The sequence below is a fragment of the Rana temporaria genome, chromosome 2 (genome assembly GCF_905171775.1).
Source record: "Rana temporaria chromosome 2, aRanTem1.1, whole genome shotgun sequence".
In the NCBI taxonomy this organism is placed as follows: Eukaryota; Metazoa; Chordata; class Amphibia; order Anura; family Ranidae; genus Rana; species Rana temporaria.
Genome location: NC_053490.1, coordinates 35,594,468 through 35,609,390, shown reverse-complemented (window position 1 = coordinate 35,609,390; position 14,923 = coordinate 35,594,468). Strand labels below are relative to the sequence as shown.

Sequence of the window (14,923 nt, the reverse complement as noted above, 5' to 3'; positions counted from 1 at the left end):
CTGTGGGAAGGAATCGTCCCAATTTTTGGTTTGAGATGGAATAGTGCCCTATCATTGGTGTTCGTGGAAAAAAATTGTGTCCCATTGTTGTGGTCAAACTAAGGAATAGTGCCCTAGGGCCATCTTACCCCCTGTTTCACTGTTTGGAGACCACCACGGTAAAGCATCAGTAATTGGAGATTTAAGCCTCGTACACATGCTCGGTTTACTCGGCAAGAACCAGCAAGAAAACTGCTGGCAGAGCTTTCTTGCCGAGTATACCAAGCGTGTGTACAAGGCTTTCAGGATTCTCGACAAGAAAACTGCCCAGAATCTAGACGAGAAAAATAGAGTTCTTGCCGCCCGAGTGTACAGACTCTGCTTTCAAAAGAACCGCGGTTCTTTTGAAAGGCAAGAACGCGGTGACGTCATTGCGTACGACGAGCTTGCGCTAGTCACATTCGATGCTGTCGCCGCCATCTTGCTGAACCCTACCTATGCCTAGGAAGCTACCGCGCATGCGTCAAAGTCATTTCGAGCATGGGCGGGTTTCCACGGCGACCAGGTAAGTATACACACTCTCGGGTTTCTCTGCAGGAAAACTTCAGAGAAACCCGAGAGTGTGTATACTTACCTGGTCGCTGTGGAAACCCGTGCATGCTCGAAATGACTTTGACGCATGCACGGTAGCTTCCTAGGCATAGGTAGGGTGCAGCAAGATGGCGGCAACGGCATCGAATGTGACGAGCGCATGATCGTCGTACGCGTTGACGTCACCGCATTCTTACCTTTCAAGAGAACCGCGGTTCTTTTGAAAGGAGAGTCTGCACACTCGGGCGGCAAGAGATTCTTGCCAAGAAAATCATCAGGAAAAACGTGTGTATAGGGCTTAAGACTAATTGCTGTTTTGACACAACATCAGTGTAGCGCTACCCCCTCAGGAGCCGCTGGTTAGATTGGGACGGCGTGTTATGTTACCTCTGTTATGTGTCTAGGGATGATGATGATGATGATGATGATAATAACAATGACGAAATGTCCAAACAACAGGGTGTCGTTTTCTGTGCTTTTCTCGCCCAACACGGCAAACAGTTAAGTTGAGATAGACAGAGAAAGGTTGGTGAAAGGAGAATTTGCAGATTCAGGCCTATGGATAACGGAAGCAGTCCTGCCTCCAATGGGACTTTAACTCACGTCGCCACTCCAGCCGGAGTGGGTATAGTGTACCTGGACAGGCCTCTCACACCGACCTGGCAGCCAGGATATCACTCGGAACCTCTGAGAAGGAACACGTCTCTGCCACCGACTTGGCTCTAATAGGATTAGAATTTGGAGTGCAACCTCTGCCACAGGCCCTCTACTCAGGAGCGTAGACAATAGAGCGAATCCTCTCAACGAATATAATTTGCCTGAATCTCCCTCAGGTAGACTTCTTGATTTTGGGGGTCACCGACTGACAAGTTGCAGCATACAACTTCTCAGTGTCCAGCCACCCAGATCCCCGATGGATTGTCTAGGCCCTGTTGGAACACCTGCCTCCGGGGCTCACCTCAGACCGACTCCCCACCAAACAGCACAACTCGCTTGGGATCTTCCTCATGAAGGGTGGGGACCCAGTAAGTCACTGGGGCCCCGCTGCAGCTTTAGTTGCTTCGGGTCATGAGGGCCCAGAGTCAGGAACTCCGCGTAGCACGTGCGCCCCGGCCTGGTAGGCCATCTCGCCGGGGCCCGTGATGTGCGCACACTCTAAAGGTGGGTGCCGCACCTGCAACCAGGAACGGGCGAAGACCCTTACAAAATTGCGTCTGCCATAGAAGTACCCTCCCCCAGCATGCCCCGCGAGGGAAAATGCCCTCTGATTGGCTGCTGGCAGGAAGGCGCCACCGCCTGGACTCCTCTGGCGCCACCTGTCACCCAGAGATGGAAAGGTATCTCTGGAACACAGAATGAAACCACAGGACAGCCCAGCCTGGCAAAAACCCAATTTACACAAATCATCATGGATGAGAGCAAAGTAACTCTCTCATCCCCCTCTTAATTTAACATAGCACCTGTACTGAAAGTACACAGGCGCTCCACCAGCAAACGTGTACACTCCGGTTACAGTCTAATCACGGAAGCAGGGAAGACTAAGGAAATGTTTACTCCTGCCTGCAACAGACTGACGACATCATCTCTGCCTAGGCAAATTCACTGGGCTGGAGATCAATGATGACTTTTTAACCACTAGCAGACCGTCCCATGTAGATATTCATGTACTTAAAGCGGTGGTTCCCCCTTAAAAACAACTTTTTTTTATTCCACTGCCCCCCCACATTCCATCACGATTAAGGCTATTATTTTTTTTTTCCTGCTGTGCATACCTTAGTACAGCATCTTCACCCGTGCATCCGGGTTGCGAGTCCCACGGGAGTGGGCGTTCCTCACATGTGTGTGATTGACGTTTTGCCCAAAAACGAGCTCTCCCCCCGTCGCGTAAGCCGCGTCACGATTGGCGAAAGGAGCCGAACGGCGATGCGCATGCGCAGTATAGCGCCGACTCGCCGTTCGGCTCCTTTCGCCAACCGTGACGCGGCTTACGCGACAGGGGGGAGCTCGTTTTTGAGCAAAACGTCAATCAACAGCATGTGAGGAACGCCCACTCCCGCGGGATTCGCAACCCGGATGCACGGGTGAAGATGCTGTACTAAGGTATGTACAGCAGGAAAAAAAAAATAGCCTTAATCGTGATGGAATGTGGGGGGCCAGTGGAATAAAAAAAAGTTGTTTTTAAGGGGGAACCACCGCTTTAATCTCCCATTCCGGGTAGGGGGATGCGCTGCTCCATCTGTACTGTGATTCAGTACAACACAAGTCGGTCAGCAGGTCCCAGCCATTGATTTATGGTTGGGACCTACTGATTGGCTTAGCCTTGGTTGTAAACACAGGGCTCTGTACTGTGATTCACTAACACAGGGCTCTGTACACACAGCAGCAATATGGCTGTTTTTTTGTGGGAGAAAAATCAGCCACATCAATTAGTAAAATCAGCACACAGTTAACCCCTTAATTGCCCATAGATGTTACCCCTTACCAGTCTTTGTAATTTAGTACAGTGACAGTGTATAGTATTATCACTGATCCCTGTATTAGGCCCCGTACACACCAGAGGATATCCGCTGGAAACGGTCCGCCGGACCGTTCCCAGCGGATAAATTCTCTGGCGGATTTGGATCTGATGGCTGTACTCACCATCAGATCGAAATCCGCGCGGAATACATCCGCGGTGACGTGTCGAGCCGTCGCCGCGACGATGACGCGGCGATGTGCGCGACGCTGGAAGGTAATTACTTCCACGCATGCGTCGAATCATTACGACGCATGCGATTGAGGGGAGCGGACGGACTGATCCGGTGAGTCTGTACAGACGACCGGATCAGTCCGCTGGACTGGATACCAGTGGATACATTTCTTAGCATGCTAAGAAATTTTTATCCGCTGGAAATCCGTCGGCTGGAGAAATCTCTGCCGAAAAATGTCCGCTAGGCCGTACACACGACCGGATTTGTCTGCTGGAACTGATCCGCGGATCAATCCCAGCGGATAGATCCGGTCGTGTGTACGAGGCCTTAGTGTCACTGGTGATGTCAGTTCCCACCCAGTGCCGGTTAGTGTCAGATTTCCACCGCACTATCACAGTCCCAGTATGAGTCACTGATCGCCACCATTACTAATATTAAAAAATCAATAGAAATTCCAGTGTACTGTATATGCCATCATTTGTAGATGCTATAACTTTCATGCAAACCCAACAATATACACTTTTTCGGATTTTTTTTTTTTTTTTTTTTTTTACCAAAGGCATGTAGCAGAATACATTTTGGTCTATTTTTTTATAAAGAAATCTTTGTATTGGATATGTTTTATAGCAGAAAGAAAAAAATATTTTTTTCTTTCTTTCTTTTTTTCTTTCTCTTTCTTTTTTTCTTTCTCTTTCTTTCTTTCTTTCTTTCTTTCTTTCTTTCTTTCTTTCTTTCTTTCTTTCTTTCTTTCTTTCTTTTTTTCTTTCTCTTTCTTTCTTTCTTTCTTTCTTTCTTTCTTTCTTTCTTTCTTTCTTTTTTTCTTTCTCTTTCTTTCTTTCTTTCTTTCTTTCTTTCTTTCTTTCTTTCTTTCTTTCTTTCTTTCTTTCTCTCTCTCTCTCTCTCTCTCTCTTTCTTTCTCTCTCTCTTTCTTTCTTTTTTTCTTTCTCTCTTTCTTTCTTTCTTTCTTTCTCTTTCTTTCTTTTTTTATTTTTTTCTTTCTTTCTCATTTTTGGGTCTTTATTTGTTTTTATATAATAAAAAATCACCAAAAGAAGGCTCTATTTGTGTGAAAAAAAAATGATATACTGTAAAAAAAAAATTGGGTACATCGTTGTATGACGTTACCAGTTAAAAAAAAGTGTTGTGCCAAATAGCAAAACCTGCCCTGGTCACGAAGGGGGTAAAAAAATCTTCCTAGGCTTATGCCGCGTACACACGATCGGAAATTCCGACAAGAAAATTCGATGTGAGCTTTTGGTCGGAAATTCCGACCGTGTGTAGGCTCCATTGGACTTTTTCTGTCGGAATTTCCGACAACAAAAATTTGAGAGCTGGTTCTTAATTTTTCCGACAAGAACAGTTCTTGTCGGAAATTCCTATCGTCTGTATGCACTTCCGACGTGAAAAAAAAAACCACATGCTTGGAATCAATTCGATGCATGCTCGGAATCATTGAACTTCATTTTTTTCAGCTTGTTGTGTTGTAATTTTGTGTGTATGCAACAACACAGGTTTGAGCCAAAATTCCATCGGAAAAAAATCCACGGTTTTCTTGTCGGAATTTCCGATTGTGTGTATAAGGTGACTAATGATAAAAGGTGGCGCTATTTTGAAGTATAAGGGCCCTTTTTACCTGGCTAAAAATGCAATAAAAATATTTCCCTTTTAAATCCTATGGGACTCTTCACACCACTGCGCTGTGGGTGCGGTGCGTTTTAAAAAGTCCTGCATGGTGCACTTTTCCAACCTGAGTCGAAACGCACAGCATTTGTGTTTTTTGGTTATTTTTTTGGAGTCGCATGTCCATATTTTACTGATGAATGTCAACCTAGAAAACAATTAAAAACACATATGCATTTTTAATGCGTTTTCCTTCTTTTAACGGAGCAGTGTGAAAGCACCCTAATAATGTTGCTGTATATTGTGACTGATAAGGAATTTCAGGAAACGGGAAGCGCTGCTTTATTGTATCGTTTTGATTTGCAACTGTAATGTGCGTGAGCTGAATGATTCTTCTTTGATAGTATGTGGGGGTAATCTTGTTTTTTTTTTAATGAAGGCAATTAAAAGACAAGATGTTATCTCAACCCAATAGAATAACAGTTGTAACATTTGTGGCCGGCGTTGGGGGTGGAATGATCCGGAGATGGTGCTTTTATTTATCAATAAACTGTAGTGCTATTTCTAAAAGCATGTGAGCTGCTTAATTGTCTGAATCCTCTTTTCCCATCATGCCTCTCTCTGACCATGGCATTTTTTTTTTCTTTGCAGGATATGAGGAAGCATGTCTTCCTGACTCTGCTCGATACTGAACAGTCGTATGTGGAATCCCTGCGCACGCTGATGGAGGTACGATACACCAGGGCACCACTTAAGTGTGGAATAAAATGGGATTGTATTACAAGTCTGGAATGTCTTGAAATATTTTATAGGGTTTCTTTCCTTATAAAGAAAATTTGGCATTTTTCTGATAGCGGAACCATTTTTTTTGTTAGTGCTGCATACAATGAGAATGTACAGATACGTGGCCTTTCTGTCCGGCTGGTCCTATGACTTTATTATTTTTATTTCCAAGTCATTAACCTAGAATACATATATGGATCAGGAAATTTAACCTCACTTTCCACATGCCTGTTCCACGTCAGCAGGGCTGGACTGGGACAAAAAGTTGGCCCTGGACTTCATCCAGACTGGCCCACTTTGACAGGTCTCTCCCATTGGGCCGGACAACTCCAGCACCCCCCCCCCCCCCCTGGCCACCCAAGCCCCCTCTCCCCCTTTACTAGCCACTACCCATTCTACTTTATTAGAGTAGAACGACTGGTACTGGTACTCTTATAGGCAGTACCAGTGGGGAAGCTAGACATTATTTCACCCGGGGCAAAGAATCAGTTTGGTGCCCCCCCCCCCATGGGACAAGATTAGGCAGAAGTGAGAAACTCCCAGGCCATAGCTGTTGAGTCAGCTGTCTGTCCCCTCCCCCATGCTCCTCTGTCGTCCCCTCTGCTCCTCCCCCTGCTTCTCTGTTCCCCCCAGGTGAGAGCGCTGCGGGGAGGGAGAGGAGGCGAGTGCTGCGGGAAGGGGGAGACAGAGGAGCGGAGGGGGGCAGCGGTCCGCTGTCACTGAAGCCGGCCCACTGAGCCATCGGCCCACCGGGAAACTCCCTGTAGTCCCAATGGCCAGTCCATCCCTGCACGTCAGTCACAAGGCAGCTAACGTTTTCAGAGAGGTCCCAGTGGACCTCTACAAATTTTTATTTGTAAAGGTTTACTGATCCTCTCCTGTATTGCTGCTCCAGGCTTCCCCTCTTGCTGGTCATATGAAAACATAGGCTGTTGGTCATGTGATCTCTGCTGAAAGGGAGCATCATTGAGTCTGAATTCTGATGCTTCTGTTCAGTAGAGATCAGCTAATTCTATATCTCAACAGCATGTCGTGGAAAAGCACCAGTTGTGCCTTTAGTAGCTATCCTAAGACAGAGCGATTTACTTGACTGAGGATATTTTAAGACACACTTGCCTTTTTGGTCTATGGTGACCCTGTAAAACAGATTCTACATATGTGATCATCAAATACAGTTGCACCATGTACATATATTTGTGAACTATACACGAAAGGCGTAATAGTAGCCAAAGCAGTGCACACAACTGCATGGGGCCACAGTGAGTGGGGAAAAGCATCACTACGGGGCATCTACTAATATGAGAGGCGTGGATGCTTTGTACCAAGACAGAGGGCCATAGATATATTGTACCAAGACAGAGGGCCATGGATACCTCGTACCAAGACAGAGGGGAATGGGTGCTGTGTACCAAGACAAGGGCCATGGATACCTCATACCAAGACAAGGGCCATGGATACCTCGTACCAAGATGAGGCCATGGATACCTCATACCAAGACAAGGGCCATGGATACCTTGTACCAAGATGAGGCCATGGATACCTCGTACCAAGACAGAGGGCCATGGATACCTCGTACCGAGACAGAGGGGAATGGGTGCTGCGTACCAAGACACGAGGGCCATGGATACCTCCTACCAAGACGAGGGCCATGGATACCTCATACCAAGACGAGGCCCATGGATACCTCATACCAAGACGAGGGCCATGGATACCTCATACCAAGACGAGGGCCATGGATACCTCATACCAAGACGAGGGCCATGGATGCCTCGTACCAAGACGAGGGCCATGGATACCTCGTACCAAGACGAGGGCCGTGGATACCTCGTACCAAGACGAGGGCCGTGGATACCTCGTACCAAGACAGAGGGCCGTGGATACCTCGTACCAAGACAGAGGGCCGTGGATACCTCGTACCAAGACAGAGGGCCGTGGATACCTCGTACCAAGACAGAGGGCCGTGGATACCTCGTACCAAGACAGAGGGCCGTGGATACCTCGTACCAAGACAGAGGGCCGTGGATACCTCGTACCAAGACAGAGGGCCGTGGATACCTCGTACCAAGACAGAGGGCCATGGATACCTCATACCAAGACAGAGGGCCATGGATACCTCATACCAAGACACGAGGGCCATGGATACCTCATACCAAGACACGAGGGCCATGGATACCTCATACCAAGACGAGGGCCATGGATACCTCATACCAAGACGAGGGCCATGGATACCTCATACCAAGACGAGGGCCATGGATACCTCATACCAAGACGAGGGCCATGGATACCTCATACCAAGACGAGGGCCATGGATACCTCATACCAAGACGAGGGCCATGGATACCTCGTACCAAGACGAGGGCCATGGATACCTCGTACCAAGACGAGGGCCGTGGATACCTCGTACCAAGACGAGGGCCGTGGATACCTCGTACCAAGACGAGGGCCGTGGATACCTCGTACCAAGACAGAGGGCCGTGGATACCTCGTACCAAGACAGAGGGCCATGGATACCTCGTACCAAGACAGAGGGCCGTGGATACCTCGTACCAAGACAGAGGGCCATGGATACTTCGTACCAAGACAGAGGGCCGTGGATACCTCGTACCAAGACAGAGGGCCATGGATATCTCGTACCAAGACAGAGGGGGGTGGGTGCTTCCTGCCAAGACAGAGGGCATAAATGGCTTCCTGCTGCTAATCCCTGCTATCCATCCTATGGGGGAGTTATGGAAGAGGATCACACTGTATACAATACACCAGTATACAATGAGCTGGTTTTCAGGACTGTCCAGTTTCAAGTAATATTTATTTTTAAACACACCATATTTTCCAATTAGTCAGTGCTCTTTTAGCTTTTTATGTTACTAAACATGGCAAAGCAAGATTTTTTAAATACCAGGAAAGAAAGAAAAATATTCTGCTACTATAAAAAGAAAGATCTGTGATCAGAAATGCAGTGTTTCTTGGTTGGCCTTGTTCAGGAGGATGACTTTACATCAAAATGTGTGTGAACTCCATGTAGCCACATGCTGAGCATGAAGCGCAAACCCAAAGCCTGCAGGATCTAGATCAACCCCAAAACCATGTCAGATGACCCCTGACTTCCATTGGCCACTGACTGCGATTTAACGTGCTGTGAGGAGTTGCCCTTTACCCACAGACCTCCTGAGTGTGTATTTGTGATTCGGCGGCTGAAAGTGGAAAATTACCAGTATGTTTCCTGCTGGGAGCTTTACTTACACGAGCGAAAATGGAGGAAGTGACAGCTACGTCTCCAGAGAGATTACCAGGATCCCTGCGTGACTTCCATTCTGTGCTATTCATTGGTAAAACTCTCTCCCAATACTGCCATCCTGGTAGAGTACCAATCTTATATGTGTTTGTGGAAGAATCTGAATATGTATTCTCCATTTCACAAGCTTATTTATGCAAGATTTATAGTTGCCCCATTTTTAAGTTTTTATATAAACTCTAAATCAGAAATTAAATAAATATCTGCTAGGTCATGTTCTGGTAATGTAATAGTGCTTTAGTCTTTTTCTATTGAGGTATGTATAGCCAAGCATTTACAGTGCCTTGAAAAAGTATTCACACCCCTTGAAATTTTCCAAATTTTTAGCTGGATTCAGAGACGCCGCCGCAACTTTAAGGCGGCGTAGCGTATCGTATTTACGCTACGCCGCCTTAAGTCAGAGAGGCAAGTACTGTATTCACAAAGTACTTGCCTCCTAACTTACGGCGGCGTAGCGTAAATGCGGCCGGCGTAAGCGCGCCTAATTCAAATGAGGATGGGGGGGCGTGTTTTATGTTAATACTCGTGACCCGACGTGATTGACGTTTTTTACGAACGGCGCATTCGCCGTCCGTGTACATATGCCAGTGTGCATTGCTCCAAAGTACGCCGCAAGGACGTATTGGTTTCGACGTGAACGTAAATTACGTCCAGCCCCATTCACGGACGACTTACGCAAACAACGTAAAATTTTCAAATTTCAACGCGGGAACGACGGCCATACTTAACATTGACTACGCCTCCTAGGGGGCAGCTTTATCTTTACGCGGCGTATCTCTTACGGAAACAGCGTATCTTCACTGCGACGGGCGCACGTACGTTCGTGAATTGGCGTATCTAGTCATTTACATATTCTACGCCGAACTCAACGGAAGCGCCACCTAGCGGACAGCCTAAAAATTACACTTTAAGATACGACGGCGTAGGAGACTTACGCCGCTCGTATCTTAGCCTAATTTAAGCGTATCTGGTTTCCAGAATATGCTTAAATTAACGCCGGCATAGATTCAGAGTTACGACAGCATATCTACTGATACGCCGGCGTAACTCTATATGAATCTGGCTATTTGTCATGTTAAAACCAAAAACGTAAATGTATTTTCTTGGGATTTTATGTGATAGACCAACACAAAGTGGCACATAATTGTGACGTGGAAGGGAAATTATATAAATGGTTTTCCATTTTTTTTTTACAAATGAATATCTGAAAAGTGTGGCGTGCATTTGTATTCAGCCCCCTTTACTCTGATAACTAAAATCTAGGGGAACCAATTGCCTCCAGAAGTCACCTAATGAGTAAACAGAGTCCACCTGTATGTAATTGAATCTCAGTATAAATACAGCTGTTCTGTGAAGCCCTCAGGGGTTTGTTGGAGAACCTTAGTGAACAAACAGCATCATGACGGCCAATGACCAGACAGGTCAGGGATAAAGTTGTGGAGAAATTTAAAGCAGGGTTAGGTTCTAAAACAAAATATCCCAAGCTTTGAACATCTTGCAGATTCAATCCATCATCCAAAAATTGAAAGCGTATGGCACAACTGCAAACCTACCAAGGCATGACTGTCCACCTAAACTGACAGGCCGGGCAAGGAGAGCAATAATTGTTAATATGCAAATACAGTGCTACCTAATGTGAAAAAGGTACCAGATGTGATATTAAGCAGCGCTCAAAATAATACATGAAAAATAATAAAACAACACATATAATATTGGTACAGTGACACAGTGAAAAATGTGTAAATAATCCACCCTCTATGTGAGACAATATATAAGTGTCCAAAATGCGTGCAAAAATAGCACCAAAAATAACAGGTTGGCAAAAAAGTCCATAAACTGACTATGTGAACATAAATAAAGTTCATAAATGGAGAACAGAAGAAATTCCTTCACGATCTTCAGTAAGTGCTTTCACCACACCACAGTGACTGCGTGCTTCCACCACCCATCAGAAATGCAAACTCACCACAACAAATGGCCTGACACTCTCATGTTTAGGCACACAGGCTTTTTAACTGACCCACTCAGTTTAATTGATGGAACTCCTTCTTTATAGGGTGGAGCATTCAGTTAAATAGATGGAGATCCATTGCAATAAGAAAACTCCAAGATGACAGCCATATGTAATGAAGAGAGAGAGCACAATAGTGTGATATTGCAACACAACTTTTAATAACACACTAAAAATCTCCCAATAGATGCACTCACAAAAATAATTCTTGTCAAAAGCAGTGAATAAATCCAAAAATAACACGGTGTAAACACAAACGAAAATTTCCTCCAGGTGAACCAGTGGTCACGGCGGACCAACGAATAGCCCAAGTTATTACTCACAGCCCTATGAAGGTGTACTGGAGCCGCTGCTCAGGTAATTAAGCTGGTAGCAAAATAGACCATTCCACGTTCAGCTAGCAGGTTAAGGTATGCGGTTGTGACTTAGTAATCACACCCCTATATATTTTTTATAGCAGCAGCTCATGTATATTTATTAATTTATTTATTTATATTATTAATATCACTATAGTTCACTTATATTCTCCAGCTACGCGCAGTGAGGGTGGCTCAATTAGACGGCCCTTATTTCCACCTTATTTTCCAAGGAGAGCAATAATCAAAGAAGCAGCCAAGAAGCCCATGGTAATTCTGGAGGAGCTGTAGAGATCCACAGCTCAGGTGGGAGAATCTGTCCACAGGACAACTATTAGTGGTGCACTCCACATATCTGGTCTTTATGGAAGAGTGACAAGAAGAAAGCCATTGTAGAAAGAAAGACATAAGAAGTCCTGTTTGCAGTTTGCGAGAAGCCATGTGGGGGACACAGCAAACATGTGGAAGAAGGTGCTGTGGTCTCATGCAACCATAATTGAACTTTTTGGCCTAAAAGCAAAATGCTATGTGTGGCGGAAAACTAACACTGCACATCACCCTGAACACACCATCCCCACCGTGAAACATGGTGGTGGCAGCATCATTATATGGGGATGCTTTTCTTCAGCAGGGACAGGGAAGCTGGTCAGAGTTGGTGGGAAGATGGATGGAGCCAAATACAGGGAATCATAGAAGAAAACCTGTTAAAGACTTGAGACTGGAGCAGAAGTTCACCTTCCAGCAGGACAACGGTCCTAAACATACAGCCAGAGCTACACTGGAATACTTTAGATCAGTGGTTCTCAACCTGGGGGTCGGGACCTCCTTAGGGGTCAAATGAGGATTTGACAGGGGTCACCGAATCCTAGGCTGTTCCTGAAGCCCGCACTGCTCTCCCAGCCTTTTCGCGGTCGCCTATCGGGGCTGTTCCTGGAGCCGCCCATTCAGTTCACAGCATGGCAGGGTCTAGAGGTCAGCTGACTGGTGAGGAATGTTAAGTGGGAGGGGCTGGAGGGAGACCCTATCTCCCGATTTCGGCATAGGTGTCACTGCTGCGAGACACCACATAGTCGGAGACACAGTGAGTAACACTACCTGTAAATATAGTTGTCATTAAAAGTCCCCACTACAGTTCTCAGATCAGTAGATGACCTTGATCACGAGCACCTAAGTTGGCTGATCAAAACTCCCGCCCCCCAGCATTGCCCCTCATCCCAACTCCCCGCCAGTACTGCCATTGATCCTATTCCCCCCACCAAGGAGTAAGAGAAGGAAGGGAGACAAAAAGAGGGGGAGGAACAAAGAAAAAGGGGGAGAAAGAATAAGAGAAAGAACAAGACAGCTAGAGAGAGGAATGGGGAAATAAAACAAGAAATAAGCATAGAAAGAGATAAAAGGGAAAGAAAGGAGAACAAAGAAAGAGTGGTACATCCTAAAATGTACCATAAGGGTTTTTAATACTGTACGAGTGGAAGGGACTCAGGGAGCGCTAAATGTCCGTGGGTTAGGGGCGCAAATTACTTGTCTTGCCTTGGGTGCTGACAACCCACGCCACGAAAATAATTTTACTGTTAGGGGTCCCCACTACTTGGGAAATTTTATCAGGGGGTCACGGTACTAAAAAGGTTGAGAACCACTGCTTTAGATCAAAGCATATTCATGTGATAGAATTGCCCAGTCAAAGTCCAGACCTAAATCCAATTGAGAATCTGTGGCAAGACTTGAAAATTGCTGTTCACAGACGTTCTCCATCCAATCTGACAGAACTTGAGATATTTTGCAATAAACAATGGGCAAAAATGTCCCTCTCTAGATGTGCAAAGCTGGTAGAGACATCCCCAAAAAGACTTGCAGATGTAATTGCAGTGAAAGGAGGTTTCTATAAAGTATTGACTCAGGGGGGCTGAATACAAATGCACCCCCCACACTTTTCACATATTTATTTAAAAGAAATTCGAAAACCATTTATCATTTTCCATCCACTTAATAATTACAGGCAGTCCCTGAGTTACAAACACCCGAATTACGAACGACTCCTACTTACAAATGGCCTTAATGCCGGCCGCTTGTACTCCACGCTGGTCCTGGATACCTCCGAACAGCTATTTTGCCACATCCCACACTGCAGTACTACATGGCCAGAAGAGCGCCAGAAGCGCCCGGAACATCCCTGCACAGGCAGAAGTTACTCTTACAAGCAGTGTTCCGACTTACACACAAATTCCACTTACGAACAAACCTACAGTCCTTATTGTTTTCGTAACTCGGGACTGCCTGTTGGTCTATCACATAAAATCCCAATAAAATACATTTACATTTTCGGTTGTAACATGACAAAATGTAGAACATTTCAAGGGGTATAAATACTTTTTCAAGGCAGAGGGCTAGTTTTAGATAGATTACGCGGATCTAAAGATCCGCTAATCTATCTGATTTACGATCCGCCGGCGCAAATTTGAGAGGCTAGTGCAGTATTCAGAAAGCACTTACCGTATTTATCGCGGTATAACGCACTCCCGCGAATATACCGCGCACCCCTAAAGTTGCCCCAAATTGCGCAGTGCTTTAAAACCACAGGAATTATATAGCGCCAACAGTTTGCACAGCGCCTTATAACATGAGTGAAGACAGTACAATTCAATACAGAAGGAATCTCAGGGCCCTGCTAGTTAGAGCTTACAATCTAAAAGGCATCAACTATAAAAAAAATATTGATTGTCTATTCCTGTGACTTCAGTTGGGCTTTAAAGTACCGTATTTATAACGGTATAACGCGCTCCCGCGTATACCGCGCACCCCTAAAGTTGCCCCGAATCCTGTGGAAAAAAACGTTTTTTTTGTACTTACAGTTTTGGTGTCTTGCGCGGCGTCCATCGGCGGCCTCGTCGGGTCCGGCGTTCGTCTGCGGCTTCGGGTGTCCTCTTCGTCGGGTCCGGCGTCCTTCTGCGGCTTCGGGTGTCCTCTTCATCGGGTCCGGCATCCTTCTGCGGCTTCGGGTGTCCTCTTCGTCGGGTCCGGCGTCCTCGTGTCCTCCCCGTTCGTTTCCCGCGCCGAGTTTGAATACTGCGCCGGCATATACAGAGCGCAGTACACTCGTGTATTGTCGGCAATGCTCGGCAACTCTCGCGCTGACGTCCTGTACGTCCAGGACGTGAGCACGGAAGGAGCCGAGACTGCCCGACTATACCCGAGTGTACTGCGCTCGGTATATGTCGGCGCGGGAAAGCGGGTATCGGCGTATACCGCGCACCCACGATTTTGCCCTGATTTTCAGGGCAAAAAAGTGCGCGGTATACGCCGATAAATACGGTACCTCAAAACTTGCGCCAGCGGATCGTAACTCCCCCGGCGGAATTCAAATTCCGCGGCTAGGGGGAGTGTAGTGTTTAAATCAGGCGCGTCCCTGCGCGAATTTAACTGCACATGCGCCGTCCGTGAATTTTCCCGGCGTGCATTGCTCCCAATGACGTCGCTAGGACGTCATTGGTTTCGGCGTGAACGCAAATTACGTCCATCCGTATTCGCGACCGACTTACGCAAACGACGAAAAAATTCAAAAGTCGGCGCGGGAACGACGGCCATACTTAACATTGGATACGCC

At 46.4% G+C, this 14,923-nt stretch overlaps 1 protein-coding gene across 2 annotated transcripts in view; it reads left to right on the top strand.

Annotated features, from left to right (window-relative positions):
* The window catches only part of ARHGEF17 (Rho guanine nucleotide exchange factor 17), a 394,561-nt gene that overhangs the window by 247,555 nt on the left and 132,083 nt on the right, over window positions 1-14,923 (top strand). For both annotated transcript variants that reach the window (XM_040340055.1, XM_040340054.1), the window contains exon 3: window positions 5,532-5,609. In XM_040340055.1, the coding sequence (XP_040195989.1) occupies window positions 5,532-5,609 (78 nt within the window). The remainder of the gene's footprint in view (window positions 1-5,531; window positions 5,610-14,923) is intronic.